We start from the raw sequence: 14650 nt of genomic DNA, 5'->3' as shown, positions 1-14650 counted from the left end.
GAGGGCGTGGCTGCGTCCCGGGGGGGGGGCAGGGGGGGCCGCGGCGGCCGGGGAGGGCGGGCCTTGGCCCCGAGTGACGGCGCGGCGGCCCAACCGGCTTAAGGGCACGGGGCCGGCCTTCCTGCAGCCTCTTCCGCTCGCCGGCTGCGGCGCTTGGGACGGTTGCGCTGGGTCTGGGCGCTGGGAAGTCATCCAAGATGATTAAAAAATTCGACAAGAAGGACGAGGAGTCTGGTACGCGCGGGGCTTCTGGGGCCCACCCTCAGCCTCGGCGGCCCTTTCCCCACGCCCGCCGCCACCCGCTTTCCGGGACGGCGGGGCTGGGGGCGTGGGCGCTGTGGTGTCGGGGGCCGGAGTTGGAGCCGGTCCCTCCCCTGCCCTCCGCGCCTGCCGGGGGCCCGTCCGTAGCCCCTCCTCCCGGGCCCGGAGCCTCCCCCAGGGCCGCGCGCTCCCGTCCCGGCGCCCGCGCGCAGCCTCGGGCAGCTCGGCGGCCCCGCCCCCGTCCCCGTCCGCGTCCCCGTCCCCTCCCTGGCGCAGCCCCTCCAAGCCGCCTCCGCCGCTCTCGGCTGGCCCCACGGCTGGGGGCGGAGTGCGTGCACGCGTCTTGGCGGCGGGGCTGCTGGTAGGGTCAGGCCCCGAGGGCGTCTGGGGTCGGTGGGACAGTGTGTGTCCATGAACTTTGAAGTGCCTGTGCCTTTCAGTCTTCCTGGGGGCCCTTGCCTCTGTCGCGTTCCCAGGGGACAAGTCTGTCCCGGGGGACAGTTGGTTGACTGCTCAGGCGTCCCGAAGTCACTTGCGTGTTGATACCTGCCTTTGGTCCAGAGCAAATGGGGAAGATGCCAAGCTGCCTCAGAAAGAAAAATTCTCAGTGTTCGATAGCTGCTCTCACACGGTGTGGTAGAGGGTTCGGTCTTCCAGCTCTACGTCTGTATGGTTCTCTGTGAAACTCTTCGTGTCTCCCTCTCAGTAAATGTTAGAAACACGTAAAATAAAAGAGTGCTTATCTTTAGGGAAGTCAAAAGTGCCCTACCACAATATCATTTATCTCGGTTGTCGGAATGACATACTTTTATCATTCATGGAGAAAGATGGCAAGGAAAGAAGACTCTTTTTGGACAGAGTTCCTGGAAAAGGGAAGTCCGAGCTCTTACAGTACGGCAATGTACAGAGCTAGTATCAGAATCAAATATTTTTTTCATTCAGTTTATATGCATGTTAGTAGTGACTGTCACGGTGGTATCCAAGTGGTCACCTCACTTAGGTGAGATTTCCTAAGCATTCAGTACCCTCCTCTGAAAGGTATATAAGTTTGTGTAGGACAGATATTAAAGACATTTGTTTGTTTTATAATATAGGTAGTGGCTCCAATCCTTTCCAGCATCTGGAGAAGAGTGCTGTCTTACAGGAGGTATGACTTGGAAGTATATGGTGCTCCTTCTTTTCTATTCCATTTTAGAATGGTGGGTGGAGAATCCTGGGATACTATGATCAGAACATCCAAAACAAGGAACGTAACAGAGTTCAGAGAATTTAGACTTGAGGGAAAAGGAAGAGGGGTTAATTGTCAGAGGAGAATCTAGAACTTAGAGAAATGCAAAGATATGCAGGCTCTGCCACGTGTTGGGAATTTTAAATAAAATGTCAGAAGAGGTTTAGTGCAAGGTTATTGAAAGAAGTTATAGATATTAAGCTCATTGTATTCATGTGATATAGATAAATATTGTGATTCTTGTTTAAAACATAAAGCCCACAAAGTTGAAGTAGTTGATCTAAGTGAATGAGTTAGTATAGAATAGAAAATCAAGGCCTCATGTAATAATTTATCATATACAGTAGTAAATAGGGAACTGTAGACAGCTAACATTATTTGGATATGGTGATTCAAAATAGTCTCTATTAAAGTTGATTTGCAGTAATCTGTGATAGAAAAGGTAGAAAATACACTATATATAACAATGTTTTTATGTTTCTGTAGGCTCGTATATTCAATGAAACTCCTATCAATCCAAGAAGATGCTTGCATATTCTTACAAAGATTCTTTACTTACTGAACCAGGTAAATTATTTTGATTTTCCTCAGCTTTGTGTCCTGGAATAAAAATGTATAACATGCAATAAAGTACTTTCTGGAAAGTATAATTATTTATTTATCTTATATTCACTGAATTTTAACATTAACAGTGTTTGGTTAGCAAAATACGTAAAACTTCTTGAGCACAAGGACTGTGACAAATACAGGTTGAGTATGCCTTATTTGAAATACTTGGGACCAGAAATATTTCAGATTGTTTTTTTGGAATTTTTACATTATACTTAAGGTTTAGCATCCCTAATCTGAAAATCTGAAATAGTCCAATGAACATTTCCTTTCAATGTCATGTTGATGCTCAAAAAGTTTCTGATTTGGGATTTTTGGATCAGGGATGCCCAACCTGTACATTTTTATTCATGCTATCAACATAGTGATTCTCAATAAATTGCTTGGTTTTAATTTAATGAGTACTAATTAGAAGATAATGTTTACATGTGTTTAGAGATCTTTATTTCCCTCTGAAAATAGAGTGCAAAATCAGATAAATTGCAGATATTTTATCTTTTAATTTTTGTATAATAGTGGTGTTTCAAAGCTTTGATTTTAATATTCAGATTTTATGTTTATTATCCCTGTTCCACTGTTATAGCATTATGATTTTGGGCAAGTAACTGTTCTGTGCCTTAATGTCCTTTTCTGAAAATGAGATTTAAAATAATACTTGTTATATAAAGTTGTAATGATTAAATGAGATAATAAACATAAAGCACTGATAATAGTACTGAGCACATAGTAAGCATTTAGGAATAATTTTCCTTCAGTCATTCAGCACATAATTATGCTTTCTGTGTCTGCATGCTTTCTGTGTCCTATGCACTGTTCTAGGCATTAGCATAGCATAACAACTATTATACTGTGTGTAGACAAACCAGCAAAAATATTTGCACTGATGGAATGTAGGTTCTGCTTTTGCTATTATTATTATTAATTTGATTTTTCCTTATGGTTTTTTGCCACAGACTTTAAATCTCATGAACTATCTAGGACCTTTGAAAATATGATTTTGCTTTATAGATTCATATTCCTTCAGTCTCTGTAGCAGACTGGTTCCAGGACCTCCTGTAGATAACCAAAATCCGAGGGTGCTTAAGTCCCTGATATAAAATGGTGTAGTATTTGCATATAACCTGTGTACATTCTACTGTATATATTGAATCATCTCTAGGTTACTTATAATACCTAGTACAATGTAAATGCTATGTAAATAGTTGTTATGCTATATTGTTTAGGGAATAATAATAAGGAAAAAGTCTGTTCAGTACAAACAATTTTTTTCCTCAAATATTTTCAATCTGAGATTAATTGACACCATAGATTCAGAACCCAGAGGCCTGGAGGGCCAACTATATATATGTATATGTAGATACACACAGTTAAATATACACACACATATATACCATATGTCTCTGGTGGTTTACATGTGGTGCTAAGATGATTGTGGTTTCCAGTTTGAATTCCAAGAGAATATTTTATCTTTACCATGTTTTGTGACTAAAGACCTTATCCAGAGATTTAATAAAGTTTTGCTGTTTGCAAATGAAGACTGAGTAACAAGCACATAGTTTCAGATAAAATATATCTCTTCACAAACAACATAATCCCTCTGTGGCAGCATATTAGAAACATTTAAGGCAAAGTCGGTTTGATAACACACATGTGTCCAAGTTGGCTAAATCCAATATATAAACAGAGTTTTAGTAGTCAAAGTTGATTCAGAGTAGCAAATATTTTTCTATTGGTCAGTACCTCTTTGATGGGGCAACTCATGTTGAAACATTTAATTATCTTGATAAGGAGATTACTAAGCACAGCATAAACACAATTAACTACATAAACAGGTTTGGGAGCATTTGTTTTATCTCTTTCCCTAATTCTTGGTAGAGCTTTATGGAAAAATAATTTTAAATTTCTGCCAGAGTTGACATATCCATATGTTCTCTGAGTTTCAAGTAAAAAAGTAGGAACTTAATGTTTTCCAATATAACCAAAAAGCACATAGGCTTTTGGATATTCAATAAATATTTATGAAAGAAAGAGAGAAATCTCATGCTGTTGAGCAAGCTGGATACTCTGATTTAATTAGTTGTAAACTTCTTATGCTTTGTCTTTCATCCTAAACTTTCAATGTTTTCATCAAAATTTATTATACCCATGGCAAATACATTGAAGACTAGTTATATTTTATGTGAAATTTGAAAACTGAAATCTGAAACTCTGAAAAGTGATTGAGATTGCTTTTAATGAAGAAATTAAATACTGAAATGATAATATTTTGGATAATCTGTGATCTGAAATGTTTGGAATATTAGTGAAATAATATTATCCAACACCTTGCTACTCAGAAAATGTGGTTCCCTGATCAGGATTTGCATCTCTGGGAGCTTTTTAGAAATGCAGAATCTTTACCCCAGAGCCACTGAATTCGAGTCAGCATTTTGGCAGCATCCCTGGATGATTTGTTATCCATATGAAGGTTTGTGAAGCTCTGATCCAAAGCATGTTTTCATGAACTTGAGCCAATATTGAGATCCATAGCAGTCCCTTATGCCTTATTTTTTTATATGATGAACCTGATTCCTGCCCTTTTGGTTGGTCCCCTTTTTGCCATGTTTGCTGGGATTCCAAATAGATAGTTCTTTATATAATAGTGTAATATTTATTATGCTCCTGTGATATGTTAGGTGTTATGCTGGGCATTAGAGTATAGAAATGTGCAGTGTAAGATCTCTGCTCTTAGGCGCTATAATAATAGCAACATCTTATTCTGATTAGAAACTGCTTACTCTCATTTTCGACCTCCTTTTATATCACAATTTTTCAGGGAATTTAAAATGTTTCTGCTAAAAGGTTAGCAGAGACCACTATTCCAGAAATTTTAGGCATAGTGTGTGATACTGAATTATTTTAAATAAAGAGTAGATAAATGATCATGTGGGTTTACAAATTGAAAGTCAGAAAAATCACAGAGGCAGAACATTTTCAAAGAGATTTTCCCAAGTTCTAAAAGATTTTTGCAGAAATAAAGAGAAGATCCTTATCTTATATATATAATTTAAGTTTAAAAATTTGTTTTTAATTGTACTTAGGGTGAATACTTTGGAACTACAGAAGCTACAGAAGCCTTCTTTGCAATGACTCGATTGTTTCAATCTAATGATGTAAGTCTTTTTTTTATTCTTTTAGGATGAAAAAGCTCCTTTTATTTATTTTCCTCAGAGAACTTAGAGTGTTCCAAATTAGAGAGCTTGAAATGCTTGAAATGTTTAAAATTAATTAAAACCATTTATCTTCATAAAATTTATAAATGTTCATTAAAGGATATGTGAAAGAATTAAAGTACATTGTATAAAGCTGTTCCTCCACAGATCTACCTGCAGTTATAAAAACTGTTAATACCCAGCTCGTGGCGTTTGACAGTGCAAAGTGGACTGGTATAGAAGTTAGTGCATATAGCTACCACATCTGTCAGTTCTTAGTCAAATTTCTGGTGGGCCTGGGGCTACAGTTGGTCTTGCTGTTGGGCAGGCAGTTGAGAAGAAGAGCTGGACATCGAGTAGGGAAGGGGACATGGAGTAGGGAAAAAGAAGAGTGAAGACAAACTAAACATGCCAGTACCTCTGCATCTGTCTCTCCTTACTTAAACCACCATGACCTTCAGAGCATAATGGCTGCTGTTTCCCTTCTAAATGTGTAACTTCTCCATCTTCTAAACATGACACATATTTTTCTTTTGCCTAGCACTGACACAGAACAATATGAGGAAGGGGATTCTGGAATATGTATTTCCCAGCTTTCTGTTAACATAAATTGGTCAAATCTTGCAGTTCTTTTGGTATATATTGCATATCATCAAAGGTCACATTTTGTGTCCAATCCCCAGGACCTCCTGAGGTTTAAGTCTGGTTATGGGTCTAGATAATGAGAGGCTTTAGGAGGAGATCTTCAGGAAGATTAGCAGTCCCTTGTAAGGCAACTCTTTCAGGGAAGCCATTACACACTTTTCAGGCAAAGGGAGTCAATTTTTTCAGTCATGAGATGAAGGACTGCTTCTACTAGCAAAGGATGCTTGACAGAATTTAGGGATTCATCAGAATCTGCCCATATATCCCCATCCTAATTTTCAGGGCCCTACTCCTTCCCTAACTTTAATATAAGATGTCCTGCAAGAGTTTGAATTGAATTTGCATTGTAATTCAGCCACCTGCAGGATATGCTTTTCAGAAATTTCAGCCCTGTAGCCATATTACATAAGGCTTTCTATTCAGACAGTTATAATTTCTGGTCCCTTACGCAGACCTTGAAGTTTGTATTTAAAACTCTGAGTTCATCATTTTCTTTTCCCAAGAAAAGAATTCTTCAGTGTACCCAGAAGCAAATAAGTAACCCATTGTACAACTTATTTTTATAAAATCTTCTATGGCAGCAACTACTTAGTTACCCAAAGCTTTGTCTTCTGTAGGTCCTTGTCAGCAGATAATTTAAATATTTTGCTACTGCATGCTATGGACTATTAGTGTTCCTTTACCACTGGAAACAGGGTCATTAATGCCTTTAATCAAATCAGAGAAGCAATTTCAGGTTAGTATCTTTAAGGTCTTATTTCCTTTTAACCATTTCCTATTCCAAAAATTCAGGGCTCAATCAGGGAAACAGAACCACTCGGAAGATTATGGAATTGGGTATTTATTAGAGGAATTAGACCAGAAAACTAGACATTTCAGCTCAGAGGGGGGCTGTTACAAAGTCATGGAAAGCTATTGCCTCTTTGTGGCTCTGGTTTTGCAGCCAAGTGTCTGGTGGCAGGCCCAAGTTTGCTGTTGCTTAGAGAGCTGGCAATTGGGAAGAAAAGCTGGACATGGAGCAGGGAAGAAGATACAGACAGAATAGAGAAGAAACAAAATGATGACAAAATTGAAGCTTCTAGCACAGATGTTTGTGTTAAGAAAAAATATGAAATAGTTTTCTAGGAAATGGATTAGGGAAAGTAGGACTGTTGGATAGGACTAATAGCCTGTTGAAGTTAGTGCTCATAAATTTAAAGTATTAATAGGCAGCATGGTGAATGTTCTTCTCCAGCTATAGGCTGCAGGTTAAGGCATGGAGGGGTTAGAGATTGGATTTAATCAGGGTTGACGTTTTGCCAAATTAGTAAACAGGGAGGAAGCAAAGAAGGCAAATGATATATTGAATATGGGATCAGCCTTTGGTTAGGAGGGAAGTAAGAACAGGGGCTGACAGGGACAGCAAAATGTTGATAAGATCAATGGATTGTAGGTCATGATGGAGTGAAAGAATTGTTAGAGTCAGGAGTGGTGGTTGGAGAGTGAGATACTTAGAAATAAAGTTGGAAAGGGGTACTGCTATTGATATAGGCTGTGACATTAGAAGTGGGTAATTGTTGTAGAAGGGAGGACAGGATCATTGCAGAAGAGGAGATTAAGGAATGATGAGGTCAGAGTTTTAGAGATATCATCTGTGTGGATATTAAAATCATCAATACTTACTACTGAGATAATATTGGAGAGAATGAACAAGGTACTAATATTTTTTAAAAATAAGGGAAGAGACCTGGGGTCCATATATGCAACCAGGAATGCTGGTGATACAGTCTTAGGGCATAAGCCAGAGATTTTTAGAGAAAGAGGTGCAGTGAAAGAAGGTGGTATAGCGACTTCAAATAAGGCAGAGAGGATCAACTTGTATAGCTTCCCTGTCTGTAGGCCTGCAGATCACAGCCACCATTTGAAAGGGCTTCAGGAGAATCCTTAGGGGAGAGCGACGTTTCAGTTACAGAAAAAGACAGGAACATTCAGAGAAGAGTTTGAGGATACAGGGGATTTTGCTGATGAAAGTGCCAGAGAACATGAAGGAGTTGTTGGGAATTTGTAGAAGGATGGAAAATAGAGTTAGATAAGGTGCTATACCCAGCTGCAAGGCAATAAGTATTTAGGTTATGAGTAATGACAAGGATATTTTAGGCTTTTTGTAGTGACAGAGGTAAGTAGCTATGAACAGTATATGATTAGTTTTGATTGTCCCTTAGACAGAATATGGAATGGAGGGAGTGATTGTTTTGGAGGAAGGAGAGGTAGAGATATCACCAGCAGCATGTGGTGCTCCTTCTTTTCCCAGCATTACCTTACCCGAGGGTAATTACTGTCTTCATGTTGGTATTCTATTTTTGTTTATTCATGTGTATTACATGTTTGTATCTATAATCAATACTTAGTATTTTTGTGTTTTAAATATAAATGATATCATCTTCATATTATTTTGCAATTTTTTTTATTTTTTATTTTTTATTTTATTTTATTTTTTTTTGAGACAGAGTCTCACTTTGTTGCCCAGGCTAGAGTGAGTGCCGTGGCGTCAGCCTAGCTCACAGCAACCTCAAACTCCTGGCTCAAGCAATCCTCCTGCCTCAGCCTCCCAAGTAGCTGGGACTACAGGCATTCGCCACCATGCCCGGCTAATTTTTTGTATATATATTAGTTGCCCAATTAATTTCTTTCTATTTTTATAGTAGAGACGGGGTCTCGTTCTTGCTCAGGCTGGTTTCGAACTCCTGACCTCGAGCAATCTGCCCGCCTCGGCCTCCCAGAGAGCTAGGATTACAGGCGTGAGCCACTGTGCCCGGCCTATTTTGCAATTTTTTAAATTAATACATGTTTGGGATTTACCCACTTCTTATATGTACTTCTGCTTTATTTGGTTTTGCTGCTGTATGGAATCCCAAAGTGTGAATATACACTAGTCCTATTTATTTATCCATTCTCCCATTGGTGGATATTTAAGTTGTTCTCACATTTTAGCTATTACAAATGATATTGTGTTTATGTACATAGTGTAATTTTCTGGGGTGGATATTACAAGTGGAATTTCTGGGTAATGCTTGTTATTTGATCTTGTCAAATTGATCTTTATGGGGGTTGTACTTACTTACATAGACATTGCTCCAAATCCTCACCATTTCTTATTATCAGGCTCAAATATTAGCCATTTGGAAGAATGTGAAATGGCATCTCTTTGTGGTTTTAATTTGCATTTTCATGATCACTGCTGAGGTTGAAACTCTCTTTAAATGTTAAATAGCCATTTTGCTTCCATCCTCTGAATTGCCTGTTCATATGCTTTGCTCATTTATATTCTTCCTACTAATTTATAGGTTAATTTTTTTGAAGTATTATTCTTTTTAAAAATAGAATGAACTTTATTAAATATAACTTACATACAATAAAATTCACCCATATAAATGTATAATTCAATGAGTTTTGAACATGCATAGAGTTGCAGAACCACCACCACAGTCATGATACAGAAACTTTTTACCACCCCAGAATGTGCTCTCATATCTCTTAGTTATCTGTCCCCTGCCCTTACCTCTGCACCTAATCTGCTTTCTGACAATATAGTTTTCTCATTTTCTAGGATTTCATTTAAATTTAATCACATAGTGTATAGTCTTGTATGATTTTTATGTCTTGTTTCATAAAACATAAAAAAATGTGTTGTTTCACTTAGCTATGCGTTTGAGATTGATCCAAGTTTTTATATATATCAGTGGTTAGTTCCTTTTTTATTTTTGAGTAGTATTCCACCATATGGAGGTAATCTGATTTATCCATTCACGGGTTAATCGATATTTGGGTTATTTCTGGTCTACAGATATTATGAATAAAGCTGTTAAAACTATTTAAGTACATGTGTTTGTGTGGACCTATGTTTTCGTTTCTATTTGGTTAGTATCTAGAAGTGGCACTGTTGGGTTTATATTTCCCTAATAATGAATATATTGAAGCATCTTTTCATGTGCTTACTTGCCATCTGTGTATCTGCTTTGGTGAAGTATCTGTTAAAATTTTTTTTTACCAGTTTTTAAAAACCAAGTTACCTTCTTAATGAGTTATAAATTATTCTTCATATATTCTGGATATGAGTTCTTTATCAGATAGGTGTTTTGTAAATATTTCCTCTCAGTCTGTGGCTTGCCTTTTCATTTACTTATCACTGCTGTCTATTTTTTTAAGTATAATTTAACATACAGAAAAATGACATAGTAATTTTAATACAGTAAAAGTACATACATTTTAGAGTGTAGTTCTGAGTTTTGATAAATGCATACAGTAATGTTATCACCACTGCCATCAAAATTTAAAACATTTCCATTACTACAAAAAGTTTCCTGAGGTCTCTTTGTATCATCTATTTCTCACACCCTCAGCCCCTGGCAACCAATCATCTTTTCTTATAAATTTGCTTTTTCTAAAAAGTCATAGGAATGATTTCATATTTTATGAAGCCTTTTGAATCTTCTTTTCAGTTACTTAGTATAATGCATTGAAATTTATCCATATTATTTCATCAGTAGTTTATTCCTTTTTATTTCATTGTATTTAATTGTATGGATGTACCTCAGATTGTTTTATCTGTTCACCAGTTGAATGATACTTGGTTTCTTACCAGTTTGGGGGGATTATAAATAAAATTGCTGGCTAGGCGTGGTGGCTCACGCCTGTAATACCAGCACTCTGGGAGGCCAAGGCAGGAGGATCACGTGAGGTCACGAGTTCAAGACCAGCCTGAACAAGAGCAAGACCCTGTCTCTACTGAAAATAGAAAAAACTAGCTGGGCATGGTGGCACATGCCTGTAGTCTTAGCTACTCAGGAGGTTGAGGCAGGAAGATCACTGGAGCTTAGGATTTTAAGGTTGCTGCTAGCTAGGCTGATGCCACGGCACTCTAGCCTGGGTGACAGAGGGAGACTCTGTCTCTAAATAAAAAAAAAAATAAATAATAAAATTTCTATAAGCATTCCTGTTCAGATTTTTGTATGAACATAAATTTTTATTTCTTTTAGATAAATACCCAGGGGTGGGATTGTTGGGCCCTATGGGAGGTGTATATATGTATAACTTTATAAGAAAATGCCAACCCATTTTCTGAAGTGTCTGTATTGTTTCTACCATTGCTGTATGAGAATTGCATTTGCTCTGCATCCTGTTCTGGCATTTGGTATTGTTGTTATTATTTTTGTTTTTAATTATAGCCATTCTAATAGGTGTATAATGGTACCTTTTTGTGGTTTTAATTTGCATTTTCCTAATTGCTAATGATCTCAAACATCTTTTTATATGCACTTGCCTTCCATATATTTTTCATGGTGAAGAATCTTTTCATATCTTTTGCCCATTAAAAAACTGGATTATTTATTTTCTTCTTATTATATTTTAAGAGGTCTCTATGCATTCTGGATACAAGTCTTTTATCAGATATGTTTAGCAAATGTTGTCTTTCAGTGTGTGGCTTATGTTTCCATTTTCTTATAAGTCCTTCAAAGGGCAGAAATGTTTAATTTTGATGAAGTCCAGTTTACCAGTTTCTTTCTGTTATGGATTGTGCTTTTGATGTCATATCATAGAAATATTTGCCTAACCCAAGGTCACAACAATTTTCACCTATCCTTTTTTTCCTAGCTGTTTTATAGTTTTATGTCAATTACTTTAGGATCCATTTCAAATTAATTTTTATACATGGTGTAAAGTAAAGGTTCGATTTCTTTTTACCTCCTTCATCTTATTCCTTCCATTGCCGCCTCCTTTTCCTTTTTCCTCTCTTTCTCAACAAATGGTTCTGAGTCACTTGACTATCCATATGGAACAAGGAAGAGGAGGAAGAGATGATGAAGATTGAGTTACATAGATACATTGGAACATTCTATTTGGTTTCATTCATCTATATGTATATTCTTGTTTTAGTATCATACTGTCTTGATTACTGTAGGTTTAAAACTTACTTTATAGTACATTTAAAGTTAGGTAGCACAACTCTTCCTACTTTTATTTTCATTTTAATATTTTTATTTTTCAAAATTGTTTTTGCTCTTCTGGACCCTTTGTATTTCCACATAGATTTTAGAATCAGCTTGTCCATTTCTATTTTTTTTTAAAAAAAGCATGATGAAACTTTGATGGGGATTACATTGAATCTAAAGAACAATTTGAAGTAAATTGATGTTGTAACACCATTGAGTTTTCTGCATCACAAACGTGCTATATATCTCCCTTTATTTGGGTTTCTTTAATTTCTGTTAGCAGTATTTTATAGTTTTCAGTGTACAAATGTGGCACATATTTTGTGAAATATGTCCCTAAAGTAGATAATACTTTTTGATACTCTTCTATTTGTATTATTTGTTGGTAGTCTCTAGAAATTAAATTGGTTTTTATATATTGACCTTTTTTTCCTGTGATCTTAAATTCATTTATTCTAAGGATATTTGTGGGGATTCCCTAGGATTTTTTTATATAAATTATTTTGTCATCTTCAAAGACAGTTTTACTTCTTCCTTTCCAATCTGTGTGCCTTTCATTTATCTTATGTTATTGTCTTCTTGCCTTGTTGTACAGTGTTGAATAGAAGTGATGGTAGGGGTGTCTTTGCTTTGTTTCTGATTTTAGGGGGAAGGCATTTAGACTTCCACAGCTACGTATGACATTAGTTGTTAAGTTTTTCATAGATGACTTTTATCAGGTTGAGGAAGTCCCTTTCTAGTCCTAGTTTGCTGAAAGATTTTATTTGTGAAAGAGTATTGAATTTTGTCAAACACCCTTTCTATATCCATTATATCATCATATTCTTTTTAAATATATTAATATGGTGAAATGCATTGCTTCAATTTTTGGGGGGGAAAAACCTGTATTGCTATATATATACACATATGGGCACACATGCACATAATCTTTGGTTTAGAAACATATTTTTGTATAGGGTCATGAAGCATTGATCTGTAGTCTTTTCTTCTTAAAATGTTTTTGTCTGGGTTTTATATTTGGGTAATGCTGGCCTCATAAAATGAGTTGGGAAGTGTTTCTGTTTTCTCTAAGAGGTTTTATTACAGTCATTATTAATTTTTCCATAAATGTTTATAAAGTTCATTATTAAAGCCATCTTCTTTATGGGAAGGTTTTTTGAGGTTAAAATTAACAACTTTGAAAGAATAAATATGGTGCTATTCAGCTTACTTGTCTTCTTGAATCCAGTCTGGTAATTTGTGTTGTTCAGTGAATTTCATCTAAATTATTGAACTTGGCATAAAGTTAGTTGTTCATAATATTCCCTTATTCTTTTAATGTCTGTAGACTCTCTAGTGATGACTCTTTTTTCATTCTGATATTAGTAAATTGTGTCTTCTCTCTTTTATGCCTAGAAAGTTTGTCTAGGGAGTTATAAACTTTATTTATAACTCTATGATCTCTTCATAGAACTAGCTTTGTGATTTATTGATTGTTTTTCTTTTAATTTTTTTTCTCTTCTAAACTAATTGTGTTAAAAAAATGCTAAGTCAAGCCACACAAGGGGAAAAGAAGAGAGGAGAAAAACATAGATCAAGCAGGACAAACAAAATCATAGGATGGTAGATACAGACCCAAATAAATCATTATCTACAGTAAATGTAAATGAACATTTATAAAAAATCAACTATATACTGAGCCATAAAGCAAGACACAACAAATTTTAAAGAAATGAAATTATATAGACTGTATTCTTTTAATTACAGTGCAATAGTGTTGGAAATTAATAATAAAATAACTAGATAATTCACAATGTTTTGATATTAAGAACGTATTTCTGTTTTGTTTCCAGTTATGATAAAATAAATGTGCTGAATTCACCCTGCTACCATAAATACCTAGAAAATCAAACAAAATATATGACACAACAAGACATTGGATAACAGGCATCCCGAGAGGGAAGAAGGGATGGAGGGAGGGATCCAGTAGTCTGCTGAGGACTATCCCTTGAGTCTTTAGATAAAAACTGATATGTGTATATATAAAAGGAAACTACTGTACTGAAGGCTAACAAAATAATCAGAAGAACACAGAATTGAGAATAGTTTATATTCCCACCAGTAAGAATGAAAAGACCTTGTCATGCATAAGACATCTGGTGTAGTTCTCAAAAGGTTGTATCACCTAAATAAGGGGAATATATTAGCCCTAGACGAAAGCTTTAAAAATGTTAACAGTAAGCTTCAATAATAAAAAACTGAGAGCTGGGTGTGGGGGCTCACGCCTATAATCCTAGCACTCTTGGAGGCCGAGGTGGGAGGATTGCTTGAGCTCAGGAGTTTGAGACCAGCCTGAGCAAGAGTGAGACCCTGTCTCTACTAAAAATAGAAAAAATTAGCTGGGCATGGTAGCATGTGCCTGTTGTTCCAACTATTTGGGAGGCTGAGGCAGGAAGATCACTTGAGTCTAGGAATTCGAGATTGCAGTGAGCTATGGTGATACCATACACTCTACCCTGGGCAACAGAGTGAGGCTCAGTCTAAAGGAGAACAAAAAAAAGAGGAAACGGATCCTAGTAACCTACCCTCATGACAGAATAAGGTTCAATACTACGTAGAAGAATACAACAACCTAAACTTCACAATGTACAGCATCTAATAAAAAATTACCAGGTGTGCAAATAGGAAAATATTATCCATGACCAGGAGAAAAATGGATCAACAGACACAAACTCAGATATGATAAAGATGATGGAACAAGCAGATAA

The 14650-nt window shown here is 36.7% G+C and overlaps 1 protein-coding gene across 1 annotated transcript in view; it reads left to right on the top strand.

Moving 5' to 3' along the window:
- The first annotated feature begins 116 nt into the window (after nt 1–116).
- Nucleotides 117–14650, top strand: part of COPG2 (coat protein complex I subunit gamma 2) — a 117305-nt gene continuing 102771 nt past the window's right edge. The window contains exons 1-4 of the mRNA XM_076006613.1: nt 117–234; nt 1356–1408; nt 1976–2056; nt 5179–5250. Of these exons, the coding sequence (XP_075862728.1) occupies nt 198–234; nt 1356–1408; nt 1976–2056; nt 5179–5250 (243 nt within the window). The 5' untranslated portion in view covers nt 117–197. The remainder of the gene's footprint in view (nt 235–1355; nt 1409–1975; nt 2057–5178; nt 5251–14650) is intronic.

Source organism: Microcebus murinus, chromosome 9 (assembly GCF_040939455.1).
Source record: "Microcebus murinus isolate Inina chromosome 9, M.murinus_Inina_mat1.0, whole genome shotgun sequence".
NCBI lineage: Eukaryota > Metazoa > Chordata > Mammalia > Primates > Cheirogaleidae > Microcebus > Microcebus murinus.
The sequence above is the reverse complement of the archived record's forward strand: the minus strand, read 5'-3'. Positions and strand labels throughout refer to the sequence as shown.